Source organism: Argiope bruennichi, chromosome 1 (genome assembly GCF_947563725.1).
Source record: "Argiope bruennichi chromosome 1, qqArgBrue1.1, whole genome shotgun sequence".
Classification (NCBI taxonomy): domain Eukaryota; kingdom Metazoa; phylum Arthropoda; class Arachnida; order Araneae; family Araneidae; genus Argiope; species Argiope bruennichi.
Genome location: NC_079151.1, coordinates 125,532,122 through 125,557,643, shown reverse-complemented (window position 1 = coordinate 125,557,643; position 25,522 = coordinate 125,532,122). Strand labels below are relative to the sequence as shown.

The 25,522-nt window shown below is 24.8% G+C and overlaps 1 protein-coding gene across 1 annotated transcript; it reads left to right on the top strand.

The window, feature by feature from the left end:
* Nucleotides 1-183: 183 nt before the first annotated feature.
* LOC129981296 (transmembrane GTPase Marf-like) lies at nucleotides 184-24,218 on the top strand. Its single transcript, XM_056092114.1, has 17 exons — nucleotides 184-296; nucleotides 1,013-1,285; nucleotides 3,661-3,787; nucleotides 5,077-5,239; nucleotides 5,796-5,917; nucleotides 6,093-6,201; nucleotides 6,934-7,041; nucleotides 7,771-7,924; nucleotides 8,025-8,092; nucleotides 9,201-9,322; nucleotides 10,857-11,088; nucleotides 12,199-12,301; nucleotides 15,138-15,358; nucleotides 16,696-16,845; nucleotides 18,359-18,555; nucleotides 18,712-18,846; nucleotides 22,229-24,218. Exons 2-17 carry the CDS (start codon nucleotides 1,054-1,056, stop codon nucleotides 22,296-22,298), a joined length of 2,313 nt encoding a protein of 770 aa, XP_055948089.1. The 5' UTR covers nucleotides 184-296; nucleotides 1,013-1,053; the 3' UTR covers nucleotides 22,299-24,218.
* The last annotated feature ends 1,304 nt before the right edge of the window (nucleotides 24,219-25,522 follow it).

The following is a 25,522-nucleotide window of genomic DNA, read 5'->3' as shown; positions in this document are numbered from 1 at the left end:
AATTAAAAGAATTTAGATAGTTGAAAAAATTAATCTTTGTTCATTTTCATTCAATATTTCTCACAAATATTGACTTTATTTTCTTGATCGTAATCCTCTATTTGGCAACTCTCAAAGTGACCTTTGTATAGTTAAGTCTTTGCTTTCTGGCAACATTCAATTTCTAAATAAAAATGTGTATATTTCGTGCAACATATTTTGAGTGAGACTGAAATTGTTTAATTATATAATGCTGCTTCTTTTAATTTCTTGCATCAGTAGTGCATTGCTTTCGTTTTGAATTGCCGCTTTTTGATGTAAATTTGAATATTTTGTTACATTTCCAAACTAGAGTATTTGTTTATTGTAATTTGTAAGATGGGGTACCATACAAGTATAGTTTATGAAAAAGTTTTATGCAAAATGTCGAATTGTTAAAACTTTTATTTGTAAGAAATCTCCTCCTTTTGAAATGTCAGATATTCTGTTTTCAAAATTTACTAATTTATATGCTAATTATTATGTTTAAAATCTTAAAGGAGAAAAGTTTCAGAATTCTTTAAATATTTGTTTCTGGTTTCCAATTCCATTATAAGCAACAGAATACTACTCACAAGAATAAATCTTTAAATGAATTCAAGATGTCAGTTGCAATTAATTTAACTCTGATTATTGATACTATCATGAAATAACAAGACACATTCTTTACAAGAAAGTGGTGATCTTACATTTTAAAATGAATTGTTATAATTGAATATGCATTTAAACTATATGGCAATAAAATTTTTCTGTTAAAAAATATTATATATATGTATATATACTTAATAATTAAAGTGTCATGTTTTTCAAATTGACAAAGTAATCTCTTATTGTTAGCAGATGATAATCTAGTATTGTTGCCTTTGAAATACAATCTGTAAATTTATTTTTAAATTGCCAGTTAATATATTTATTTAGAAAGCTATTTTAATTATCCAAATATTTTGAGAATATGTCATTATTGCATGTTGTTACATGAATATTCTTTCCTTAGAAAATACAACTGTGGATTCCTCACACAGTCCTAGTAGTGGAATGGCAGGCTATATCAGCAGATCTGTATCGCTGAGTCCTATTGATCCTAATCCTCCAAGCCTGCCAAATATTTCTTCCAATAACATGAAGCAAGGAAATGGAAGTTCATCCCCAAGAACTGTGGATCTTACAACTTCACCTCTCAAGATTTTTGTATTAGCCAAAAAGAAAATAAATGATGTTTTTGCTGACATAAATGATTATGTACAAGAAACTTATGTATTTTTGAAAGGTAAGGAATGAACTTAAAACTTTTTAAAGAAATTATTGACTTTCTTTTATGCAAAATTTAAGAACAGAAACTTGTTTACATTTTTACCTTTTTCACTCATCCTGTCTATGCGATGAAGAGAATGTTTTTAAAAGTCTAGAGACACCTTGAAGGAAATGTAATTCATAAAAATTGATAAATCATTTTATTTTAATCATAAACAGTATTTTTGAAATGATGAATGAATTTTTCTCTGTACGTATTATTTTAAGTGCATCCAAGCCATGTCCATTTGAGAACAGTGCCACATCAAACTCCTACCATGAATGCTCGAAGTAAAAGGAGCAAGTTATAGAAATGTATTTAGTTTTTATGCATTTAAAATAAGATATTTTCCTCATTTGAAAAATGAAAGTGAAGAACCATTAGCTTGAATTTATAACTATTAGATTAGATGGTGTCTCTAGCTTAATAATATGATAGACTGCAGTTTTTAGAACAGTTTATTGTGAAATTCAACCAATATATCAAATTATCATTTGATTAATACTAATTAAAATTTAAAGCATTATAAAATTGCAATATTAGATTATATCCTCATTTAATAGGTGGTAAATGTGACCAAAAATAAATAAGAAAATTTCATCTCTTGCCTAGTAGAGGAACATCTATCTCCTGGTTCAACTAGCACAAGAACCCACTCAGAACTGAGGGGGTCTCCTCTTTTGCCATATCAGTAAATTTAAGCAGATGGGGGGGGGGGGTTGAGTCCACATTACTTCTAAATTAAATGATTTTTTTTTAATATTTGAGTTTGAGAAAAAAAATTAGTTTTTAAAGTACAAATAAATTGAATTTATTACATACATTACATTACATATAATTGAATCTTTTAAAAACTTAGGTAAGTTACTTTAATTATGTAAAAAATTTTACTCTTGTTTCATATTATTTTTAGTGTTATTTGAATGGCCAAAATTATATTAAATTTTTTTCAAACACCTTCTAATAAATATTTGATATTTAACTAGAAACTTTTTGAATGCCTATTTTGATACAATTCTTGAAATAAGTCCTATACTTTTATAACATAATGCGACTAATTGTTAATTTTTTGAAATATTATCAATGTATATATTGAGAACTGTAATTGTACGAACCAAATCATTGGCCCGCAGAAACTGCAGGTTGGAATAAAACATAGACAAAACCTCTAGAAATGACTGAAAATGTTTTAAAAGAAATAAAAAAAAATTTCAAGTTAATGATGTTTCTTGGTGTGAGTTTCATGGAAAAACTGAAACTACTTGTGTCAGTGTTCCTAAATAATAAAAGCTAATGAAATATGTACATGTCATTTGATCCTGAATATTTTCTTAGCATTTAATTTGCAAGAAATCACTGTTACAAATATCATGTACATATCTTAAATGTGCTATTTATAAAAATTCATAATCCAAAATTCACTTCGTATTTCATTTTGACAGTTTTTCAAATTAACATGAATGAAATACAAATAAATACAAATTTGTCATAAAAATGAGATGAATAATGTCACATGCATAAAAATAAAGAGATTTATAAATTATTAATAGCAACCTTTCTTTAAAAAAATAAATAAATAAATTTGACTTATTTCATGTTAGAAATTCTTTCCTTGTAAATATAATTTTATAATACATTTTTTTTTTTTTTTTTCAATTTTTGATCTGCTAGAGTTTTGAAATCCTGTACATTTGTGTGTCCTGACTGTCAGTACAATAATTTAGTATTTTCAGATCTCAATTATTTGTAAATTAATGAATTAAGTACATGGTCTCACTTGGTAGTGAATTTGTGAAAAAATTATAGCAGTTTTCATATTATTAGTAATATTAAATATTATTAATAATAAAATTAATGTTTATAACAAATTTAAAGTTAAAAAAATAATATAAAAAATATTTTTCATACTGTATTAAAATTGTATTCTTAATTTATTTTTAATTCTAGTTATCAAAGCAAATAATGAGCCAGAAACTAAAATATTTTATTTTTATTAACCATAAGTATATATTTTTCATTACTGAATTTATTTTTATTGTCTTTATTTTGTTTATAATTGAAAAAAAAATGAAATTAATTTGCTGTGTACCTTTATTTTTTTTCAAATAAATTTTATATTAACATACTTAAAATTGAGGGAAAAGTTCTTATTGTTATTGATTTCTGTAGATTTTTTTCTATATAAAACATAATAATTTATATTTTATCATAATATTTTGTATCATAATTTTTGCCTGCAGTTTTGCAAAATTGTTAATTGTAGCTAAATATGCAAAATATTGACATTGAAAAATTTTTATATTTTGCTACTGTTATATATGATTCACGGTTCTGTGTTTATCTAATTTTAGATGTATGCAGTGATACAGAAATAGTAACAGAGGGTCAGATTCAAGAAGTATATAATTTACAAGATAAAATTAAAGGTATACGAGAAGTGCTTACGAGAGATCATATGAAAGTTGTATTTTTTGGCAGGTATGAATTATTTTAAAGTTTTAAACATTGTTCAGTTTTATTATTTTGTCAAATTAAATGTCTTGGTATGTAAAATAAGCATTCTATAAATATTATTAATCACTTGACATAAATAAGAAAATATAATTTTAAATATCTGGAAGAATGGACCTAAAAACATGTTTTTTTGTTTGTTGTTGTTTATTTGTTTGTTTGTTAGCTGTTAAAATTATTTTGACGATTAAAGACAATCATTTGCTAGATTTTTTTTAAAATATTCAATTTTCTTGAAAGTATACATGATTTATGAAAATTTTGTTACAAATTTTAAAGAGTAATTGAATGCATTTAGACAAATATAAATTGCCATATAATTTAAGATTGTATCTAAAGTGTTGAGGTGTGAAATAGTAGTTTCTATATCCTAAACTGAAAGGAATCGTGATTTTTTTTCTTTTTTGCTGAATGTAATTATTGTTAAAATTAAGATATGTGCCTTTAGCATCAATGACTAATTCACATACGCTTCAGACTTCTAATCTAATGATTAATTTTTAATGATGTAGACATTTTTCATAGAATCCTTCCTTCAGAAATTCTAACTGTAAGATCCTCATTAAAATTTATGGGAGCAGTATTATTGATGGAATCATATATGAATGACTTTAGCAGAAACAATTGAGATATGCGAGGCAATCTGATTACATAGGTCTCTGAACTAGACTGCCATAATTGGAAATCACCTTTCATCCCTTCAATTATGGTTAAGCCTTGTATGCTGATATGTAATTATCTTGTTTTTATCACTACTTAAAGTTTATTTAGAAAGTTTTGAAGTTTTCTGCAATATCTTTTTTAAATCGTAGTAAGATATCCTGTTATTTTGGTCCTATGAGTATATTGTTTCAATGTGTTTAATCTAAATGTGTTTGTACATATTTATGTCAGTATGATTTGCATTAAAAATTATTTTCCCATTTTTATATCCATCAGGTATAATAAGACTGCTCTCAAAAATATTCTTTAGTCCTCTTTCCCATTATAATCTTCCAGTCCTCTTGAGATTATTTGAATTGTTGTTTTAATTACATTATTGACCAGTCATTTTTTCGTGTGTGTCATTGCTTATATAAATTTTGTAAATTAAAACTGCGAGAAAATGAAATGTTGAAAATAAATAAATTTTTACTATTTTGAAAAATTTCAGTAATGTCATTGTAATTATAGCATTAGTTGCAAAATGTTTTGCTGTTGCAAATGAATAATGTAATTTTTTATATATTTTTTCTCTTTTATTTCTATTTGTATAGGACAAGTAATGGAAAAAGCTCAGTGGTTAATGCCATGCTGCAGGATAGAATCCTACCTAGTGGAATGGGCCATACTACTAATTGTTTTTTGCAAGTAGAAGGTTCAGATTCATCAGAAGCTTATGTTCTTACTGAAGATTCTACAGAACCTCTTAATATTCAGGTAATTTTGTTTTGTAGCTTTTTTTTTGTAGAACATTTTTAGCTTATAATTTTCAATTTAATGTTTTGCATAATTTAATAAATAAATGTATAATGTTGGATGATAATGTACATGATGTTTATAAAACAATTTATGGTACAGTTTTAATAATTTTGTTATTTTTCTATAGAATAGACATTAAATAATCTTGAAACTTGTTTATGTTTACATTTTTTATAAATGCACATAATACTAAATAACATTGATAAATAAGCTGTAACATTTAATTATATGTATTTTTTAAAAAACTTTCTCACATTATATTTATTTAATACATTATTTCACATATTACTCATGGTATTCACAGTAACGAAAATGAACTATTTTGTCTGATTTTAAAAACTTATTTGGAAAGCATCAAATATTAAACTCTTTAATCTTTGATATTCTCTTTTTTTTTTTTTGTGCATTTATTTCATGTAAAATAGTATATTCTAAAAGTGGTGATTGTTACATTTTTAAAAATAACAAATATTATTATATTTGATAAAATTTGTTCTATTATCATTTGCTGTAGTCAGTCTCTCAGCTAGCCCATGCTTTAAATTCAGAAAAATTTGGAGACAGTTCTTTAGTTCGCATTTTTTGGCCTACAGACCGCTGTCCTCTTTTGCGTGATGATGTTGTTTTGGTTGATAGGTATGTGTGTCTTTCTATGTTTTTAGTCTAGTATAGCCATTAAATGTAAATAAGCAAATTACATTTAAGTTTAGTTAAGACTTCCATTTTGAAGCTGTTCTTTGCGTTTTCATATATAATAGCCAGAACAAAAAGCAGATTTTTTTTCTTTGAACTTCTAATTTTTTGTTTCTAGTCCTGGTATTGATATATCACCGAATTTGGATGAATGGATTGACAAACACTGTGTGGATGCTGATGTTTTTGTTCTAGTTGCAAATTCTGAATCAACATTAATGGTCACTGTAAGTATTTGTTTCCATTGATCTCTGTTTTACTTTATTGATATTAGTGGTGGAGTCCTTAGAATAATGGTTATTTAAAAAACAATCACTTTTACAAAAGAAATCATTTCACGTTATTTGCAAGCCCAGCTTGCAGCAACATATAATTACATTTTCCCATTATCTGTTACTCCCCCCCACTTAATTGATTATGTAATTTAATATCTTTAAAACATCTGCAATAGATTGATAAAGCATATTTCAAAAATCTGAGGTCATTGCAAATTAAGATGAAACTCTTACAAAAAAATTACTTGAGTTGCCTGACATTGTTGAAAATTGAATATTGATGGCATCTTTCCATACATTCTCTTTTTAAAAAAAATGTGTGTAAATTTTGTTTCTTCAATAAAATAATTTCACATAGATGCCATCATAATTTATAGTTGTTTCTTTGTGCCATTAATGTAATTAAATTCCATTTGATTTAAAAAATAGAAACAAAATTTTAAATAACATTTTGATAGTCAATAATGCAGAATTTTATCAAATATTTTAATTTGGGCCAGTAATAAACAAGTACAATTTTTTACAAGAAACTCTTTCATTAAACTTTTTTTTTCTTTTCTTTTTTGAGAATAAGTATATTTCTTGTACATTATTTCTTTAACTTCATTCTCTTATGTCTTGTGCATTTTTAAATTTCTGAACTTTTGTGTCATGTTTTTGAATTCTTGTATGCTTTTTATGCAGGAAAAAAATTTCTTCCATAAAGTCAGTGAGAAACTTTCAAAACCAAATATATTTATTTTGAATAATAGATGGGATAACTCTGCTTATGAGAATGAGTTCTTAGACAAAGTAAGTCTCTTAACATTATTGTTATTTATAATATTGTCTATTTTAAAATCATATTTATGATTTAAGAAAATACTTTCACAAGGTTGCTTAAATTCTTTTTGTAATGAAAAACATTTAAATTTTTTAAAAGAGCTGTTCTGAAAAGAATTGAAATATCTTTTGTCTATAGAGATTTCATTTTATGAAATATTTGCTTAGTACTAATTTTATTGAAAGTATAAATTTTTGTGCACTATTGAACATATTTCCTGGTAAGATGTATTAAAATCTTTGTGAATTTTTTAAATAAGAATTATGTAATTTTTAGGCATGTTGTATATACAGCCATGCTATTTTAAGTTATTTACATTGTACAAATAATTATTTCTCTTAAATATTAAATTTAAAATGAACATTTTATGTCTTTATTTAAAAATCTGTTTATTTACAGAGATATAGTTTCACAATTCAGAATTGTAAACAAATATTTTATCAAGATTTAATATACAAACTCATTAAATATGAGATATTTTTATAAAAGTATTTAAACAGTAAATCTGAAGTAGCTCTGAGTTTTTAAAAAAATAATTTGTTGCATATATTCCCTAGAATAAAAAATATTGTTTATAATTTTCTTTCTGATCTTTTCTTAATTTGCTGATATTTATGTTGCGTCCAACCTGATTTTTTTTGTAAATGGAAATTTTTAAAATGTTTATATATTACTAAATTTTTTTCTGGAAATTATAGATTAGGAAACAACATATGGATCGTAATGTCAGTTTTCTTGTCGATGAACTCAAAGTTGTAAGTCGCTCACAAGCAGAGAATCGAGTATTTTTTGTTTCTGCAAAGGAAGTTTTGCAGGCTCGTATACAGCAACAGAAAGGAAAACCACCACACAGTGAGCAATTCAATTATTTTCTTAAAATACTCTTTTTTGTTTCAAACAAATGTTGAAATGATGTGAAATTTATTATATTAATACTTATTATTTATTATAGCTGGTGCGCTTGCAGATGGTTTTCAAGCACGCTATTTTGAATTCCAAGAATTTGAAAGAAAATTTGAGGTAAGATACTGTAATTATTTATTAGCTGTCACATAAATGCTAAAAATGCTTTGTATTTATATTAATCTCTAAAACAGAATTTCGCAATTTATTTTTCTGCTATTAGTTTTCTTTCAGGCATAATTTTTCTGCTTAAATATCACCTGCTTCAGATTTTTTTTTTTTTTTAATATGATATAATGTTGCACTTTTCAACATCTCTATCGGATGCATTTTTGAGATACTTTTTTTTCTTGGAGGAAAAATATATCTTGACTTGAAGTGCAAAACATCACTGTAAAAAGAGAATAGTTTTAGACCTGTTCATTGTCTCTAATAAAATGGAAATATATATAAACAATTTTGTCTTGATATAAGAAAAAAGTTTTAATGGTATTAAATCAAATTATATTCATTCCTTTAGGAATGATTTATTTTTATTTAAAAAAAACTTATTGTACATCTTTCATAGTTTCAGTTTAGTTTAATTTTTCAAGTATCTTTATGAATCAGTTTACTCTGATAACAATATATTTCAGTTGTTTATTTGATTTTTACAAATTTTAATTTTACCTATTCTTACTGAGTAAGTTGTGATATTCAGAAAATTTTGTATTTTGTCTTTTATATTTAATTATTTGCTTGATATTTAACTTTTTTTACCTTTAAAAACAGTTCGGGTTTTAAATACATTAACATTTCATATCAATAGGTGCATATATATTTTTTAAATTTCTTCTTGTCCATTTTCATTTTTTTTATTGTGCAAAATATTTTCATGGTCATTTTTTTTTTAATAATAAAATATTTTTCAAATAAAAATTAATCACTTTTGAAAATTGTTTAATCAGTTGTAAGAAAGACTATTAGGTTTATAGCCTTTTATAATGGAACTGAATGAATTTATTAAAAACTATAAAATAATGATAATTTTATATTTTATCATCAATTTTTAAAATATCTTTAAACTCATTATAATTTTGAAATTTATCTGAAATGCTATAATTTAAAATTATATATAAATAAATTTTTGCAGTATAATTGATTTCATACATGGAAGAATAATGCTTTTTAATTGTGTAATCTTTATATTAGTATTTTTTTCTTATGTGGTTTACTGTTTACATAGGAATGCTTATCGAAATCTGCTGTTAAAACTAAATTTGAGCAGCATACTCAAAGAGGAAAAACTATTACTTCAGATTTACGCAAATTACTTGACAATGTTCATGAGACAGCTTCTAAACTGAGGTAATATTTTAAACTTGTTTTTGTCATTTGTAATTTTAATGCTTTTACTTTTTGTTAATGCATATAAAACAAATTCTTTCTATGCCAATAAACCACCTAAATTAATAAAATAATGTAAAAATTGTATTTGAATTGATATAAACAATAGTGCATCCTGAATATACTATATGCATGAATACAAGATTTTATTTTAATTATGACCCCATAGCTGATTTCTAAACTTATAGTAATAGGTGTATTTTTCCATTTGAGAAAATATTCTAAATTATATTTAATTTTGTTTGAATCAATAAATGAACTACTGAAGAAATTACAAAGTTTGAATTCTTATACAGTTTCCCAGCTCCTATTCAGTAAAATATGTTTAACATAGATAGTAAACAATGAAGTTTCATTCTTTTGCAATTAATACTTCCAAAGCTATTACGTTTTGATTTACATTATGTTAATCAATAACCCTCCAGGAAATTCTGTGGATTGTTTTATGGGTTTTGTTGGAAATTGTTCCATTCCTCTTTTGAAATTTATTAAGTAGTGATATTCAAAATTTATTAACTCATCTGCTTGCAGAGAGTAGATCTTTTGTTTTAAAATGTCTGTGGGTTAAGAATATTTTACAAAATAAGAGTAATAGATGACTCAGGGACTGTATAAAAATGTACACTTAGGAATTTTTTAGCAGCTTCTTTTTTGACTCACAAAGCATAAAATAAAATTCTTTAGAACATTTTTTTTTTCTAGTTGGTAGTATATGCTTATCTCTAACTGTTTAGAAATTAGTATTGAGCTGTAATTTGACTGGATGTCCTGTGCTTTATTTTGTTTTAACTACTGCATTTTTTTATATATATATAACTGTGCCATTTCAGTTAAAAACTGTTCATACTATAACAGTTTAAAGCAAAAGAGTAAATTAATCTTTTATGTGATCTTACAACCAGAATATAGAAAGAAGACATATCTTATTTAGAAATTGTGAATGGTTTGTATATTTTATGATTATTTGTTGCTTTAAATAGGTCTTTGTTTGTATATCTATCACATATTAATTATAAAGTGTTTATAAGTACATACACACACAAACACAGAGACCGAAGTTGAGAAATAATGAAAAAAATTATATTACTAACCATCAGCTCATTTTAACATTTTTCATGTGCAATACACCCCAGAAGAACTAAAGTTTGATCAAAGACAACTTTCATGAAATAGAAATGTAAGATCCACCAACTGCTATACAGTTTATTTATTCAGTATTTTTAGAGATACTCAGAATAAAGTCTTACCCTTTGGAGTGTTCTTTATCAATTAAGTTCAATTTAAGAAAAGATATCTGTATTAAAGTTTGAAATAATTGTCAAGGTTGAAAATTGTACATGCTTATCCAACTTATTGTTGGGAATAATTGAGATATTGGTAACACTTTAATGGAAAACAAAAAATATATTTCAGAGATTTCTATACATATTTATTTATCTAAATTTTTGTGCAATATCTGATTTTTTTTAATAGTTTTATTTATTTGCAAACTTAGGGCTCAAAAGTTAGCTCTCAGGAAAGAACAATATGACAGGTTGGATTTCACTCAGCAGCAATTGAGCATCCTGACCCAGGAAGTCAAGCATGAAATCTGTCAGATTGTTGAAATGGTTGAACAGAAAGTTGCTGGAGCTCTAAGTGAAGAAATTCGAAGATTGAATGTGCTTGTCGATGAGTTCGAAAGACCTTTCCACTCAGATAGTTTAGTTTTGAGTGTTTATAAAAAGGTTTGTTTTGTTTCAAGATCGACTATTTTTTTCATATCTTTATATATTGTATAGTTTCTTCAACATGCATATGCACGTAATACCTGTATATTTCATCTTATTAGTATGAATTTCTCATAATTATAGTGGCGGTAATGAATGAAAAATAAAAATAAAATTAATTAGAATTCTTTTTCTAACTACATTTTACTAATAATGCAATTATAGAGGCAATTTGAAGATTATTTTTGGTTTCGAAGAAGTATGTTATTTTTTAACATTTTTTATATTTATTGATGCAAATTTAAATTATTCATTTTTGTTTTAAAAGCTTAATTTTTTTTTTATTATCCTAATATAAAAAAAATTGTAAGGTGCAAGAGCTAGAAGTTTGCAAGAAATAACTTTGTTTTAATCCTCTCAATTAAATAAATAATAATTCATGATTTTGATTTTTTTACCTATGCTAAAGGATGTATAAACTAAAAAGCATACTTTTTTGATTCAGATTCTTGAAAAATTCTGAATTTTCTTTTTTAACACCACAATTGAGCTAGATATGCTATTTAGCTTATAGGTCTATATTGTATTCAATAAAGTTATTTATTCTTGACTCATGAATATAGTCTTTCTTTAATTCAAAACTTGCATGGTAAATTTACTTTTACACCATTTTTTTTTTTTTTAATTTCAAAAAGATGTAATCCAAACTTAATTTTACTAGAGTAATTAAACATTTTACCTTAATAAGCATTAGTTTAAATCACTTTTTAATTTAACTTACTAAAATAAAAAAATAATAAAATTTTATATATTAATTTAATCAGGGTTTTCTGATAATTTTATATATGTAATTATTTTATTATTATAAAAAAAGATTATCAAAAATTTTAGATGCATTTGTATGCAAAACATAACTTAAGAATTCATGTCAATTTTTGTTTCAAATGTTTTATGTCAGCCTTATTATGTCAGCTGAATGTTTTAGCAGATAATATCTTGAAAATAATCTTGATAAAAGCATATTAGATTTCTTTCTTTTTATTTCAAAACTTCAAGTATATTGAATGTAGAAAATGAAGTTTAATTTTTCCATTTAATGTTGTTTATAATTGATTGATTTTTACTCAGGAGCTTAATAGTCATGTTGAACAAGGATTAGGAAGTAATCTGAGAGGGAAGTTGTCTAATCAAGTACAGATGTTGGTAGAAAATACTCAAAAAGATATGATTGGTAATTCTATGTTCTCAATTATATTCAATTTGTTTCATGATATTATTTAAGTACTATAACTTATCAATGATATATGTATATATATATATATATTTCAAGTGCAGTAATAGATCTGTATTCATTTATAAATTTTTAAATGTTTTCAATTCTATCTTCCTATGTGTATTGTGATATATATTAAATTTAGCCATTTTAATTTTGTTGCTATATACATAAATTATTTATTTTTGCCTATTTTAAAATATAATTAATTGATGATGCGTTACTTCATTGCAATTCTAATATGTGGAAAATACATATAGAAATGCTCACTATCCAGAATATGCCAGGACATTACTAAGTAGGCATGCTTGTTAGTTTAAGAACCATCTTCAATTCATATTTTAAGATTTAAGAATTTTCATTTTATTGTAATGCAAGGAAAAAAAACAACTGATGTTGTATTTTCCCAAAATTAGTTATTGCATTTTAGAAAGTCCATTTTGTAACAGTTTGTAGTTTTGGATTTTGAAGAGCGAATTTTACATTTTGCAATGATTAATCTGAAATGCCAAAATAGGTAGTTGATCATTAATTATATAAGTATGTGCAATTTATATGTTTAAATAAATGTAAATATGATCTGTGAAAAAAGTAATAAATGAAATTTATAAGAAAATGGATGGAGAACCAGAATTAATTTTTATTTATTAAATATTAATTCTTACTAATCTTTATTTAAATCCAAATCTTTATTATTATTATTACTATTATTGTAATTAAGTATAATATTTTCCATTAATTTGTTTTACTTTCTATTATTATTTTCAAAAAATAAAATTATTAATAATTCTTACCTATGTATGTTCCTTTCCCATTCTTATCGTTAGTAGTACTTTAAAAATGTTATAAATATATTAAATATATGTTTTTTATGCTATTTATTATTTGGCTAATTTTCAGTCTTATATATGTGTTAAGTAACAGTTCTTCATATAAAGTATTTACTTTTCATATAAAACTGATCCAATTCACTAACAATTTTAAAATTGTAAACTAAAAATAGCATGAAATTATATGCATTCTAATTATTGGATTTATTTTTGTTTGCTAATATTATTATATATAAAGTATGCGTCTAATTCTTTGAAGTTCTTTGTAGTTAAACTTTTAAATATGTTTATAGATAAAAAGTAAGTTTTTAAATGTATTAAATAATGAAAAAATAACATTAGTGAAAAAAAAAAATAGTGTAATTGAATCGATCATTTTTAAGAGGCTTAAAATTGTGCAGTTAATAATTCTGGAAATGAGAATGAAAAAATGTTAATGTAAATATTTAAATATTAATGTAATACTGTTGCAACTGCAAAATTTTATTACATTTTAATATTATAAATTAAGAATAATCGGTAAGACTTAGTAATTAATTTCAAATTTTTTCTATTTACTGCATAACTTTTTTAGTTTAGCTGATTGGGCTGCCGTGGCAAATAGAGGAGTGGAGCTCCCTTAGTAGCAGAATAAAAGTAATCAAAGTGAATAGCATAAATATGCATGCATATTATAAATCAATTCCAAAACTATTTATTCAGAATTTATCTTAATGAAGATGATTTGTTAGTATTATATTAAATTTTTAAGAGCAAAATTTGAAAATAATTATATAATTTATATAAAAGTTTTAATTGCTTAAAGCTTTTTAATTTTTTTATAATTAATTTTGCTAAAGTTTTAGAAGCTTAATATTTTAGAAATATTGGACTCAAGTATTTTTTCATTATCAAATAAAGGGCGATTCAAATTCGAATTAATATTTCAGCTTTGGAGTTCTCACAATTATTAAATGCCTTGTTTCATTGTTATTGTATATCATACATTTATGTAGTTTAAAAGCAGTTATGGAAATGATAAAATGAACAGTATTGAAGAATATTTTTAGACGGATGTGTGCTGCAAATTTTAATTATTTAGTATTGCAGTTATTTATCTAATAATATGTTGTAGGAAAGATACCAATTTCTAAGATGATTTTAATTGTTGTTTTTGCATCTTCTCATTTTTTTTTTATCCATCTGATTTTAAAATATTTTTTTTAAGCAAGTAAATGTTCGTTTTCTGAGAAGTATTGAAGTAATTGCTGTTGAAATAGTCAGTTTTAAGAAGAATGTAAACTGCTACCATTTATGTCTCAATATTACATTATGCACATGCTGATATTGTTTGCAAGTATTGCCACACACACATACAGGATGTTCTCAAATTTTCCAATTGCTGATTTCTCAATTATTGTATTTTCAGTTACAAAAATGCTTTGAATGATGCAAAGAATTATATTTTATACTGTTTCATTCAATAGATATAATGCTGGACAGTTTATGATATCTTAATTGTTGTACAGTTACCTTTGCTGTTACTAATTCTAAAATATTTTGTTTTTAATGTTTAAGTTCTATTCTTCTACAATTAAAACTGATCATGTTAGAAAGCTTTGAATATCACTATTTTAGACCACTTCAGTTTTTGGTAAGATCAGCCAATCAATGAATGGGTCTTTTTCAAGAGCACTGTTGAATGGCTTAAGATAATAAAATTCAAAGCTTCATAACGCTGCTGTCTCAAAAGATCTTAGTTATTACAAAAAATGTTATTATACCAAGAATATTTTCTAAGGGCTGTTTAACAATTTAGAATTCATAATTTTTATTTGCAATACGTCTCTTGGCTCGAACAATATAAAGTACAATTCTTCTCACTGTTTAAAGCATTTTCATCACTTTAGTATACATGCAAATGACCTATATATATAAAATCGGATTGAACTAATAAATAATCATCACTTTTTACTTCTCTGCAGATCGTATGTCTTCTCTAATACCTCCAGAACATCGTCCAAAAATGATGAATGTTTTACCTCGTCACAGTTTTGAAGTTCTCTATCGCCTAAATTGTGAAAGCTTGTGTTCCGATTTTCAGGAAGATTTAGAATTTAGATTTTCTTTGGGGTTAGTAAATATTATAAAATGTTTTCTTGGCCCCAATAAGTCTAAGAAAGTTCTTGGAAGAAGAATTGAATCGGTAAGTTGAACATTAGCTTGAATATATATTGAAGTGATAGATTTAATGGAGTCACACGAAATTGTGATCTTAAAATTTAATGTTTAATAAATAAATTTGTATTTTATATAAAGAATATTTTATTATTCTGTGCATCATTATGAATTTTCTTATTTGTCAGGAATACAATATAAAAAAAATTCTATGTGCTAGAAAATATTTTTCAAACTCTTTGTGGAATTCCTTTCATTTTGTAATATTTTATCTGCATTTTAGTGTAAACAAATTCATAAAAGCATATTTAACCCTATTTTCTTAAAAAGTGATTTTACTTTCACAACATTGTGACCCATCAGTGAGACTTTGTGTTTCACTATCATAAACATGATATGAACTAGTTAGCCACCTACTTTTTTTTTAAACATAATGAAGTGTTTTATATGTATATATGTTTACCAGTATTCATGATGTTAAATAGGGTAAATTTATAGTGGAGGATCAATCTTGATGTTTAATTTCTAGTGATATACATTTAAAAAAATCCATCAAATTGCTTAAAAACATGTAATATAACAGCTAGAGTGTTCTTTTCTAAAATTGTCTAAATGCTATTCGTTTTTTTTTGGGGGGGGGTATTTTTAAGACAAGGCATATATTTCCTTGACAGAATATTTTGTCAGTATCTTAATGTTTGTAAAAGCACTGGGATCGAATTTCTCTCCTTTTGAAATTTTTACAACTAAGCCTTCATTCAGAATTAAACTTCATTAAACAGGAGCAACTATTTATAAATGGTTAGTTTTCAAAACCAAAAATTATATTTCATACAATTTATTGCCAGAATTTCTTAATAAAAATGCGAATAAATTTAAAAATTCTTACTCCAAGTTTTCATTTTTGTTAAAAATTTCTTGGGTGTTTTTTTACCCTATCAAGATTTACTTTTTAAAAGTAGTATTGATTTGAATGTACTTAAATGCTCATGAATTATGAAAAGGTTAGTGAATTTTGCTTTAAACTTGCAATATTTTTAACGCTCTTATTACTAATCCAGCTATGCTTTTCTAATGGATCATTTGGGTGCCGATTTCATTTGCAAGCAAAAAATTCAGGATATAAAACAAGGGCATTCTTATTAATAATTTCTATACATCCTGCAACCCTCTTTTAAAGCAGATACCTGCTCATTAGTATTAAACTTTCATAGCGAGTTTAGTAGTAAAAAGGTTAAAAAGCATATAAAAGTAGCTTATAAAATTTATTAGCTATGTATATTTGTAATTGAGAAATCCAAAACTTGGAATTATTTTTATTTACTTGAATTGCTCAAGAATTAAGGCTTTTTATATGATGTTTAGGTACCATGGCCTATTCCAAGTACTCCTCAGACACCCAGCAATGAAGTGCAGATTGCATCTCCATCCCCAGAATATCTTGCTCTTCTCAAACTGGCCCTATCATCTTCTTCATCACAGACGGCTGTTGGAATACTTGCCGTTGGTGGATTTGTAAGTTTAAATCTTTTTGTCTTGACTTTGGAATTTTCTAAATTGTGCTGTTTATAAATTTGCCAGTTGTAACATTTAATACTCAAGCTGCAGTCTTTAATTCTTAATCTTATGCTGAAATTATTAATCATCAAGCAATACTCATACAATTACAAAATAATCATCAGATTTCAGCTATTTTTTAAATACTACAGCTGTGAAACAAAACTATATCTCATAAAAAGCAGGTGTGTGTCTGTGTGTTTTCTTAATTTGTATGAAAAAATGGAATTTGTAACCATAATAATAAAAATATTCAAATGGTTTTGAATGTTTTATATAATTTTTTTTCATTCTATGAGACACAGTAATGCATTAACCCTCTGGCTGTATAATTTTTAAAAATCTCTATTTAGATGTGATATTTGCAAATAACTTAAAATATTTTTCTAAGAAAGTGAACTAATACTGTATGTTGCACGATAATAATATAATATAATAAAAATATGTAAACGTAAAAATAAACCAACCTGTGGAAATCGCAGGATACACAGCAATTCTTCCTAGAGATATTGGAGCATGCCATTCTTTATACTCATGCAAGTGTTGATAATGAGGTTCGATATCTCATTCAACTTTACTGACAATGGTGGTATGTACATGGTAGTTTTTATTTAATCTCAAAGGAAAATTTGCAAATCCTGGGGCTTTGTCTCAGGCTTTGGGAAGCCACTTAAGTAGAGTTAAATTATTATCTATATTGGCCAATCAAGCATCAGGAAATTTCTATGTTGAGGTACCGACAAATATTGGTTTGTTAATTTAATGAAGCTCCATATTCTTGAAATAAGAGTTTGGCATAATTTTCTTTCAAATGAGCTTGATGAAGCTGGAGGGAAAAAAATATTTTTTATTCTTGCTTAAAGTGAATAGAAATTTATACTTTTGTTGTTGTTGTTGCACATAAGAAACTGATAAAATCTGAATAAAGGTTTAACATCGTTGCAACCCACTAAAAATTGTCTCTCAACCCATAGTTTGAGAACCCTTGTCTAAATTATTTAGTTGAAATGTTCAGTAACATAATGCAATAATTTTAGCATTTAGCAAAATCTTTGTGTCTCCTCAATGTTTTTTGAGTATAGTAAAACTTAATACTTTGTTTTCATATTTTCCTAGTTGTAATATTTCTTCCATTTCAAATTTTCATCTACTGGAATAAAACATCTTTCCATTGTGTGTTTGTTCCTTTGATTCATTTGATGTGATAAATTTTCAATTTATTCTTATAATATGATGGAACCTATTAACGATAATAGTTCATAAATCAATTTTCTAGAAATATTTAAATTTTAACAAAACATTTTAATTTATTAAAAGATTGAATTGCCTTATTTTCATTATAAGATTCAATTAATTTAAATTATATTTAATCTACAAATCCTTTACTAATATTTAATGATTTTAATAGCTGAATTCTTAATTAACCTTTTACTTAATTTTCACATTTTAAATTTCTGTCTTCTTTTTATAGCTTCTCAAAACTGTTGGCTGGCGTGTTATATTTGCCACTTTTGGTATTTATGGTTTACTCTATGCATACGAAAGATTATCTTGGACGAATAAAGCAAAAGAAAGAACATTCAAAAAGCAATATGTAGGTCATACAACAAGGAAGCTAAGACTTATTGTTGACCTCACCAGTGCTAATTGCAGCCATCAAGTTCAACAGTAAGTTAATATCAATGAAATCTTAGTAAAAAAAAAAAAAGTTTTTTTCTTGAAGAAACTTTATTTAAATCTTATCAAATTCCTTATTAAGTTACATTTAATAAATTATGATGTTGCCGAAAATAATTAATATTTATTTTTTTACTGCAATTATAGAGAATTATCTAGTACATTTGCCCGTTTGTGTCATCTTGTGGATGAGGTAATATCCGATATGCAGAATGAGATAGGACTACTTGATCAGGATACTCAAAAATTAGAAGAATCTAGTGTTACTTCTCGAACTTTACGGTAAGCAAAATTTGAAATGGTTTTCTAAAAGCATTTTGTATTTTTAACATTGGTTTTGCATTGAAAACAATTACAGATGAATAACAATTAAATATATAATGTGTTGTTGTTTTTTAAGTTGTTTAAGGATATGGAAGCCCTTTTTACTAATTGGTATCATTTATATTCATGTTGTCATTTTTGTTTCATTTCCTTATTAACTAAATTCTACTGTACTCAACACCAGTTGATGTTGATAGTAGATTGAAATACAATTTTTATTTTTGCTCCCCTAATTTTAATTTATTCCATTAGATTTCTTTTATTCCCTTATTTATAGAAAAAAAGAATCTTCTTTTATTTGTGTTCTCATTAAAAAGAGCCATTTTTAAGTCTTAAGTATAATTTACTTAATTGATCTTTATTGCGCTTTAGTTGTATTTCTATGACAGCAAGATTTTTTACATGTATTCATCTTTAAAACACATTCTATTACTTTTTTTTTTTTTTTTTTTTTTTTTTTTTAAATATTGATATTACAAGACTCACTGCTTGACTTGGAGTTTGAAAATTTTGAATGGTCACATGGTACAAAATTAACTGGAAAGTTTAATTTGATTTTAATTTTTCTGTGAGCTTAACTGTATAAAAATTTGTAACTTAAACATACTACTTCCGATTTTATCTGGTCATTAATATGAATATAATAAGAAATATTAGGTGTCCACATGAACTGTCTGAAGAATCTCTTCTATTTAATTTTTAATATTATTTTATCTTATGAAAATCTTTTGATAGTTAACATTTTGCGTCTATTTAATTATATTAATATTTAGCTTTACTGTTTTATGAATAAATAATTTCTGTTGTATTTTGTCTTTAATGCCTCACATGGTACTGGAAAATAGGACAGATGCATTTTATCTGAAGTTAGTATTACACCTGCAATTATTAATTCAAAAATGTAGAATAGATATTTTTTAGAAAATATAAAGGAAATTAAATGTAAATTAATACGAGACAAAAAGTGGGGAGGGAATAAAGAAATTGCTTGCAGTTGACAGGGATTAATGAAATTATTGTTAGATAAAAATTAATAGCTTGGCTTAAATATTTATCATTGTCCTTGAAAGGTGGAATATTTAAGTTCTGGAATTTTAAGTGAGAAATTTGGTAATAGAGATTTTCTGTCTAAATATCAATATTTATTACATCTTTTTAAAGCATTTTTTTTTTTTTTTTTTTTTTTTTTTTGCATTTTATAAAATCTTGAATTAATGTTTTTTGTATTAATCTCTAAAATTTCTTTTGTCAAAATTTATTGTTTTAGTTCCAATTCTCTGATCATTTTAGTGTTGACTTATGTCAGATAACCATGTGAGGTTCAATTTTTATTTTTTATATTCTTTGGTGTTATAGTTTTGTTTCTTTAAAAAATAAGCTTTTAAAAATGAATTGCCTTTTTTTTTATGTTTATATTTTCTGCTTCATATTCATATAATTTGTTTATTAAAATAAAGTATGCTAGAATGTCATTAATTCAAATGACAAAAAGAATCTGTTTTATATTATATCAGAATTCTAAAATGGAGTTAATAACTGAATAAAAAAAAGTAATCAGAACAACACAAAAGTATTAAATTTATTTTAATGATTGCTTTTTTATGAAAATGCTAAGAAAAAAAAACAAGGGAAAAGGTGTACTTGTGTGAGCCTGTATTGGATGATTTTATATAAAGTGTTTTGTGTGTGTTTCTTACATGGTAAATAGGCTAATTTGTATTTTTACACATTTGTTTATTGTTTGAACATTGGTATATAACTGTATTTAAATAGTTAAGCTCTGAAATTATTCTCAGTTTTGGTTATTATTCAGATTTCGGATATTTCTTTGTTTTTTTGGTAAATGAGAAGTTATTATTTAAAATAAAAATAGTTTTATTTACTACTTTTGTTGATGATAAAATTCCCTTTGAGATTGTTTTGTTAGATTCCGTTATGGTAGTTTCGTGTTAATGTAAATATTCAGATTTTTCTCTATTGCTTTTAACTAATTTTCTTTTCTTCCTTTCTCACATAAATTCTGAACTACATTTGTGTAATTTTTCTTGCATATTTATAAAAAAATTGCGATTCATTTTCTCGTTGCAATCCATTCATAAATGTTAGAATTTTGTAATGAATATACAGATAAATTGTAGATAATATGTAATCTATATTTAGAATTAAAATAATCCACAGTGTTGATTTAATCCAGTTAAAAATTTTCATAGGTTAATTTTTTTTTTAAAAAAAGGACATTTGTGAATTTATAGTGCATTTCACATTTTTTAATTCATGTTTCCTGAAAGTTGCAATTGTTCTTGTTAATGAATTAATACTATTGTAAAAATTTTCAGAATCCTTTTAAAATTAATTTATACAAATTAATACTAAAGAATTTAGATCATTTATCCTCTGTTGCTTTCTAGTTTTACTCATTACTCTTTTGTTCTCTAAGTAATATCTTTTCAATTTATAAAACTATGTTACTTTTTTTTAGTAAGTTAGATTGAGATAGTTAAAGCTACTATTTGTAGATTTTTTTTCTTTCAAATTTTAAAGATAATTAAGGCAATCTTAAGTGGTTAATAGCAGAATGTGAAATGTGAATGATGCAAGCAGACATATATATTTCATTGTACCAAACATCTTCTTGGTATGTCTTTTTTTTAATTTATGGTTAATTATTTTACTACTGCCTTTGTCAACCAGTTTGCTCATTTGGTAAATGGGTTATTAAATTTGATTAATTCTCTTATTCATTGTTTGGTCTCCATGGTTACCTTAGCAATTTCAAATTGCTATATTCTGTATTAGTTTAGAAGCCTTGTATCTGTTTTATATATTTTTTCTTATTTAAGAATCTTTCATCTTGTTTAAAAATTGAATTTTTGTTCAAAATTCAAGTCTTTATAATCTGAAATGAGATATCTTTCATTTCAGATTATAAAGGATTCATCTTATTTGTGAGGAATATTGACTCGGTTTAATTTTATTTATTTAATTACATTCTACTTAGCTTGGCATCTATAATTTTGTAAGCAAATTATTTTTTAATTCCACATTGTGAAAGTCATTTAATTCAATCTATCTTAATAGCCATAAATCTTACTAATTATAAATTATGACAATGTGGGATTTTAGTGAAAATATGTAAAATCGTTATTGAGCATCGTATTCCTACTTTCAAGCCTTTTCAAATTTAGTATCTTTTGCTCCTCCAATTTTTGTTTAATGCTCTAACAGACATAGCCTATCATATTTGTTTTTATTATTATTACTTTATGCATCAAAATTTTTGAATGTGTTGTAAATAATTGCAATGTTGTTTTAAATTTTTATCTCTTTACTCTTTTTATAGGAATAAAGCCGACTACTTATTTAGTGAGCTAGAAACCTTTTCTGAACAGTATCTGCAATTTGATCAGTGATGAATTTATTAGAACTCATTTAAATTGTCACTAACTACTGAGTGCTGTTGCTAAATGACTTTATTTTATTTCGTTTTGATGTAGATATTAAGTCAAGCTTTGTTATGCATGTAAAATTTCTATTGTGATAATATAAACATATGAAATTGTATGTGTACTATGTTCCAAAGATTTTTGTGAATTTTGAAAGTTTATTTGAATCTCTGTTCATATGTGGCATCTATTTTCAATTAAATTCATCTGTTAATTTAAATATAATCTCTAAATTATGCATGCTTTTTTTTCTCTCTCTCTTAAGTTAAAATTCTCTAAATTGTACATATCGTAGCGTTCCTATTTTAAATAAATTTTGTTTTGCTTTTTTCTTTATTATTATATTCAAAATATCATTTAAAACACATTGTTAAAGTGCATTTATTATATTATTGATAATGGTATGTTGTGCTCCAAATGTTTTTAATAAATGCATGTGAATTATTGCATGTTGTTTTTAATTCAATTGTTCAGTTTAATGTGAATTTCTTAATTCAGATGATTTTATATGCTTTATAAATATTCTCTCAGAATGCTTACATGTATTCTCAAAGTTATATTTTGAGAAAATAACATATAATGTATTTTAGTAAAAAATAGAATTTGAATGCTGTTCTACATACTTTATTTTTAATGCTTTTTTATTTAATATTCTATCACACTCCATATTTTTTTTTATTTGAGTTTGGAACATATTTTATTATTTTTATTAGAAATCCTGAACTTCAGTGTGAAAGCTTTCTTTAATTAAAAATTGTCAGCTTAGAAAATTTGATTTTGTATTATGCATGTTTGATAATTTTTATAACTAAAACTCTTTAGTATTTAAATATTTCACTTGGCTTTGAAATGCAAAATTTTCCTTTTAAGTTTTCTGTTTTATAAGATTGTAATGAAATGAATAATTTTTAGAAAAATAACATTTGGACCTCTGTATATTCCTTGAGAAGAATTTGATCAATAGAAATTTTATTTTATAGGAATAAATATTTTAAAACATTCATCATTTTCTTGCTGAAGATAATTATTCTTTGTTAATTTTTTAGAATTTAAGTAAACATAAAAATTAACCACTTAAAGACATTAACTGTCATGTATATACATTGCATAGAACAAATTAATTTGGACTTCGTCCTAAAGTATGAACCTACCACAAAAACTTTTTAAAAAATGTACAAATATTTCATATGAAAATTTGCTATGTACTAAGTATATATATATAATATCTGTTGTATGCAATAAAAAACTAAACTAAAAGTTTATTTTCTTTCAAATATATTTTTTATCTTGCTTTTTCATTTTCTATTAAGCTAAACTTTATTTTTAAATTTCCAAACCTTATTTCATTAAAAGAAATCTAAAACTAATCTGAATTTCAAGCAAAAATCTCACTAAATTGTAAGAAAGATATTAATAGGGTAAAAACTTAAGAGTCCCCCCCCCCTTTCATAAACTTCACTCCTGTTTTTGTAAATTTCGGTTGCAGTACAAACCAATAATTATTTTTTAAGATTATTCTATTCTGTTTTCATATTTTATTTATATTCCTTATGCACAAAATGTACTAATTGTTTTTGACTGTAATGGGTGACATAAATATTTGTGTGTGTAATTTTTATTCAATACATTAAAAAAAAACTTTTCTATCTTTTTTAAATGAAAAAATCTAAGGTTTCTGAAAAAGTTTAATATATAATGATTTTTATTGCATGGAGGTTTGATTTATGTACGAGTAAGGAATCCATAACACATTTTTCTCCTTCAAAAGTTTCTTTGACAATGCAGCCACTCAAATATGCAAACAAGATCTAGATACTGTCTTGCCAATTTTATCTGTGCATAGATTTATAATAGAACTGTGATTATGAATAAAGTCATTCAAGTGAATTTCGATTATTATTTTTTATGTGTTGCTCTATTCCTTAGCAAAAAGATATGGAAAAAAAAAAAGAATTTAATGTAAATTTGGTATAAGTATATTTTGAGAGAAATTAATAATATATGGATTTTTATTTATTATTGGTTTTTTTCCCCTTATATATTTTAACTATTTAAGTAGTATTGCTTGTAGTTAGATAATTATATTTTTATTTTATATATTGAACATTTTATCTCAAATTCCTTAGAATTGTTTGATTTTATGTAATTCATTATATTAAATAATAATATTAAAAATAAAATGAATGTAATTCTATCTGTCTAATGCCAACATGAAATAATTTTAATAATGCTATCAAATCTTCATGTCAAAATGAATTTTTTTTTTTTTAAATTTCGAAATTGATATTTATGCTTGGTACTTAAAAAAAAAGCACTATGTAGATCTGATGAATTATAGCTCTTATTTTATATAGGGTGTGTGTGTTGTGAAAAATATGAATGTTTTGTCTAAAATTAAGATTTTTTAATTTACTTATTTAAAAAGTGCATATTATTGGGAAAAAATCAATTATCAAGTTTTTGGTATAAAATGAATACAAAGTATAAAAATAATAAAAGCGTTAAGCAATGAATTTTACATTAACTATTAAATTATATATGAAATTCATTGCCATTTATGTTATATATTAAATGCACCACATTTTTGAGTTGAATCATTATGGCATGACCAAGTTCGTTTATAACCCTATTTTGTTCACATAGCCCAATTCCTATCACCAATCATTGATCGTTGCAAAAAAGGAATCGTTCTTCTCATGTTTAAGAAGCATATTGCAAGTGTTTATGCACTCCGTCAAATGAACTTTTTTGAGTTAATGAGGAAACCGAATATTAACTTCTTAAGTGGACGTCTTCTGTGCTTCTTTAGGAGAATGCTTGAATGATGGATGTCTTCAATTTTTCGTGTCGTTTGATATGAATCTGATTTTATTAATTCTTTGACTTTTGTCATAGAACTTCGGTGGTTTTTCCTGATCGAGGAGTATTGCTATGAGCATTTAACACCCGCAAGAAATTTTATGAATAATTTTTGGTACAGATGTAAATTATCACTATAAACTTCACGTAGCTAAATAAAACTGTAAAATATAAATCATAAAATGCGCAGTTTGCGTTTTACGTCTTGTCCTTATTGCATAATCTCCAAAGCTTTCAAATATTTTTTTAAATACAATTTGAATTATCAACTGCAAATGAAATAGCAACAAAGTAAAGGGTGGTGATAAATAGCATACAACGCAAACGGGTGA

Excerpts from the sequence above, each read along its gene's own strand:
- LOC129981296 (XM_056092114.1), top strand. The coding sequence starts at position 1,054 with ATGGCAGGCTATATCAGCAGATCTGTATCGCTGAGTCCTATTGATCCT. Across the intron at positions 8,093-9,200 it reads AATTTGAAAGAAAATTTGAG|GAATGCTTATCGAAATCTGC; the intron begins GTAAGATACTGT and ends CTGTTTACATAG. Across the intron at positions 15,359-16,695 it reads TTGGAAGAAGAATTGAATCG|GTACCATGGCCTATTCCAAG; the intron begins GTAAGTTGAACA and ends TATGATGTTTAG.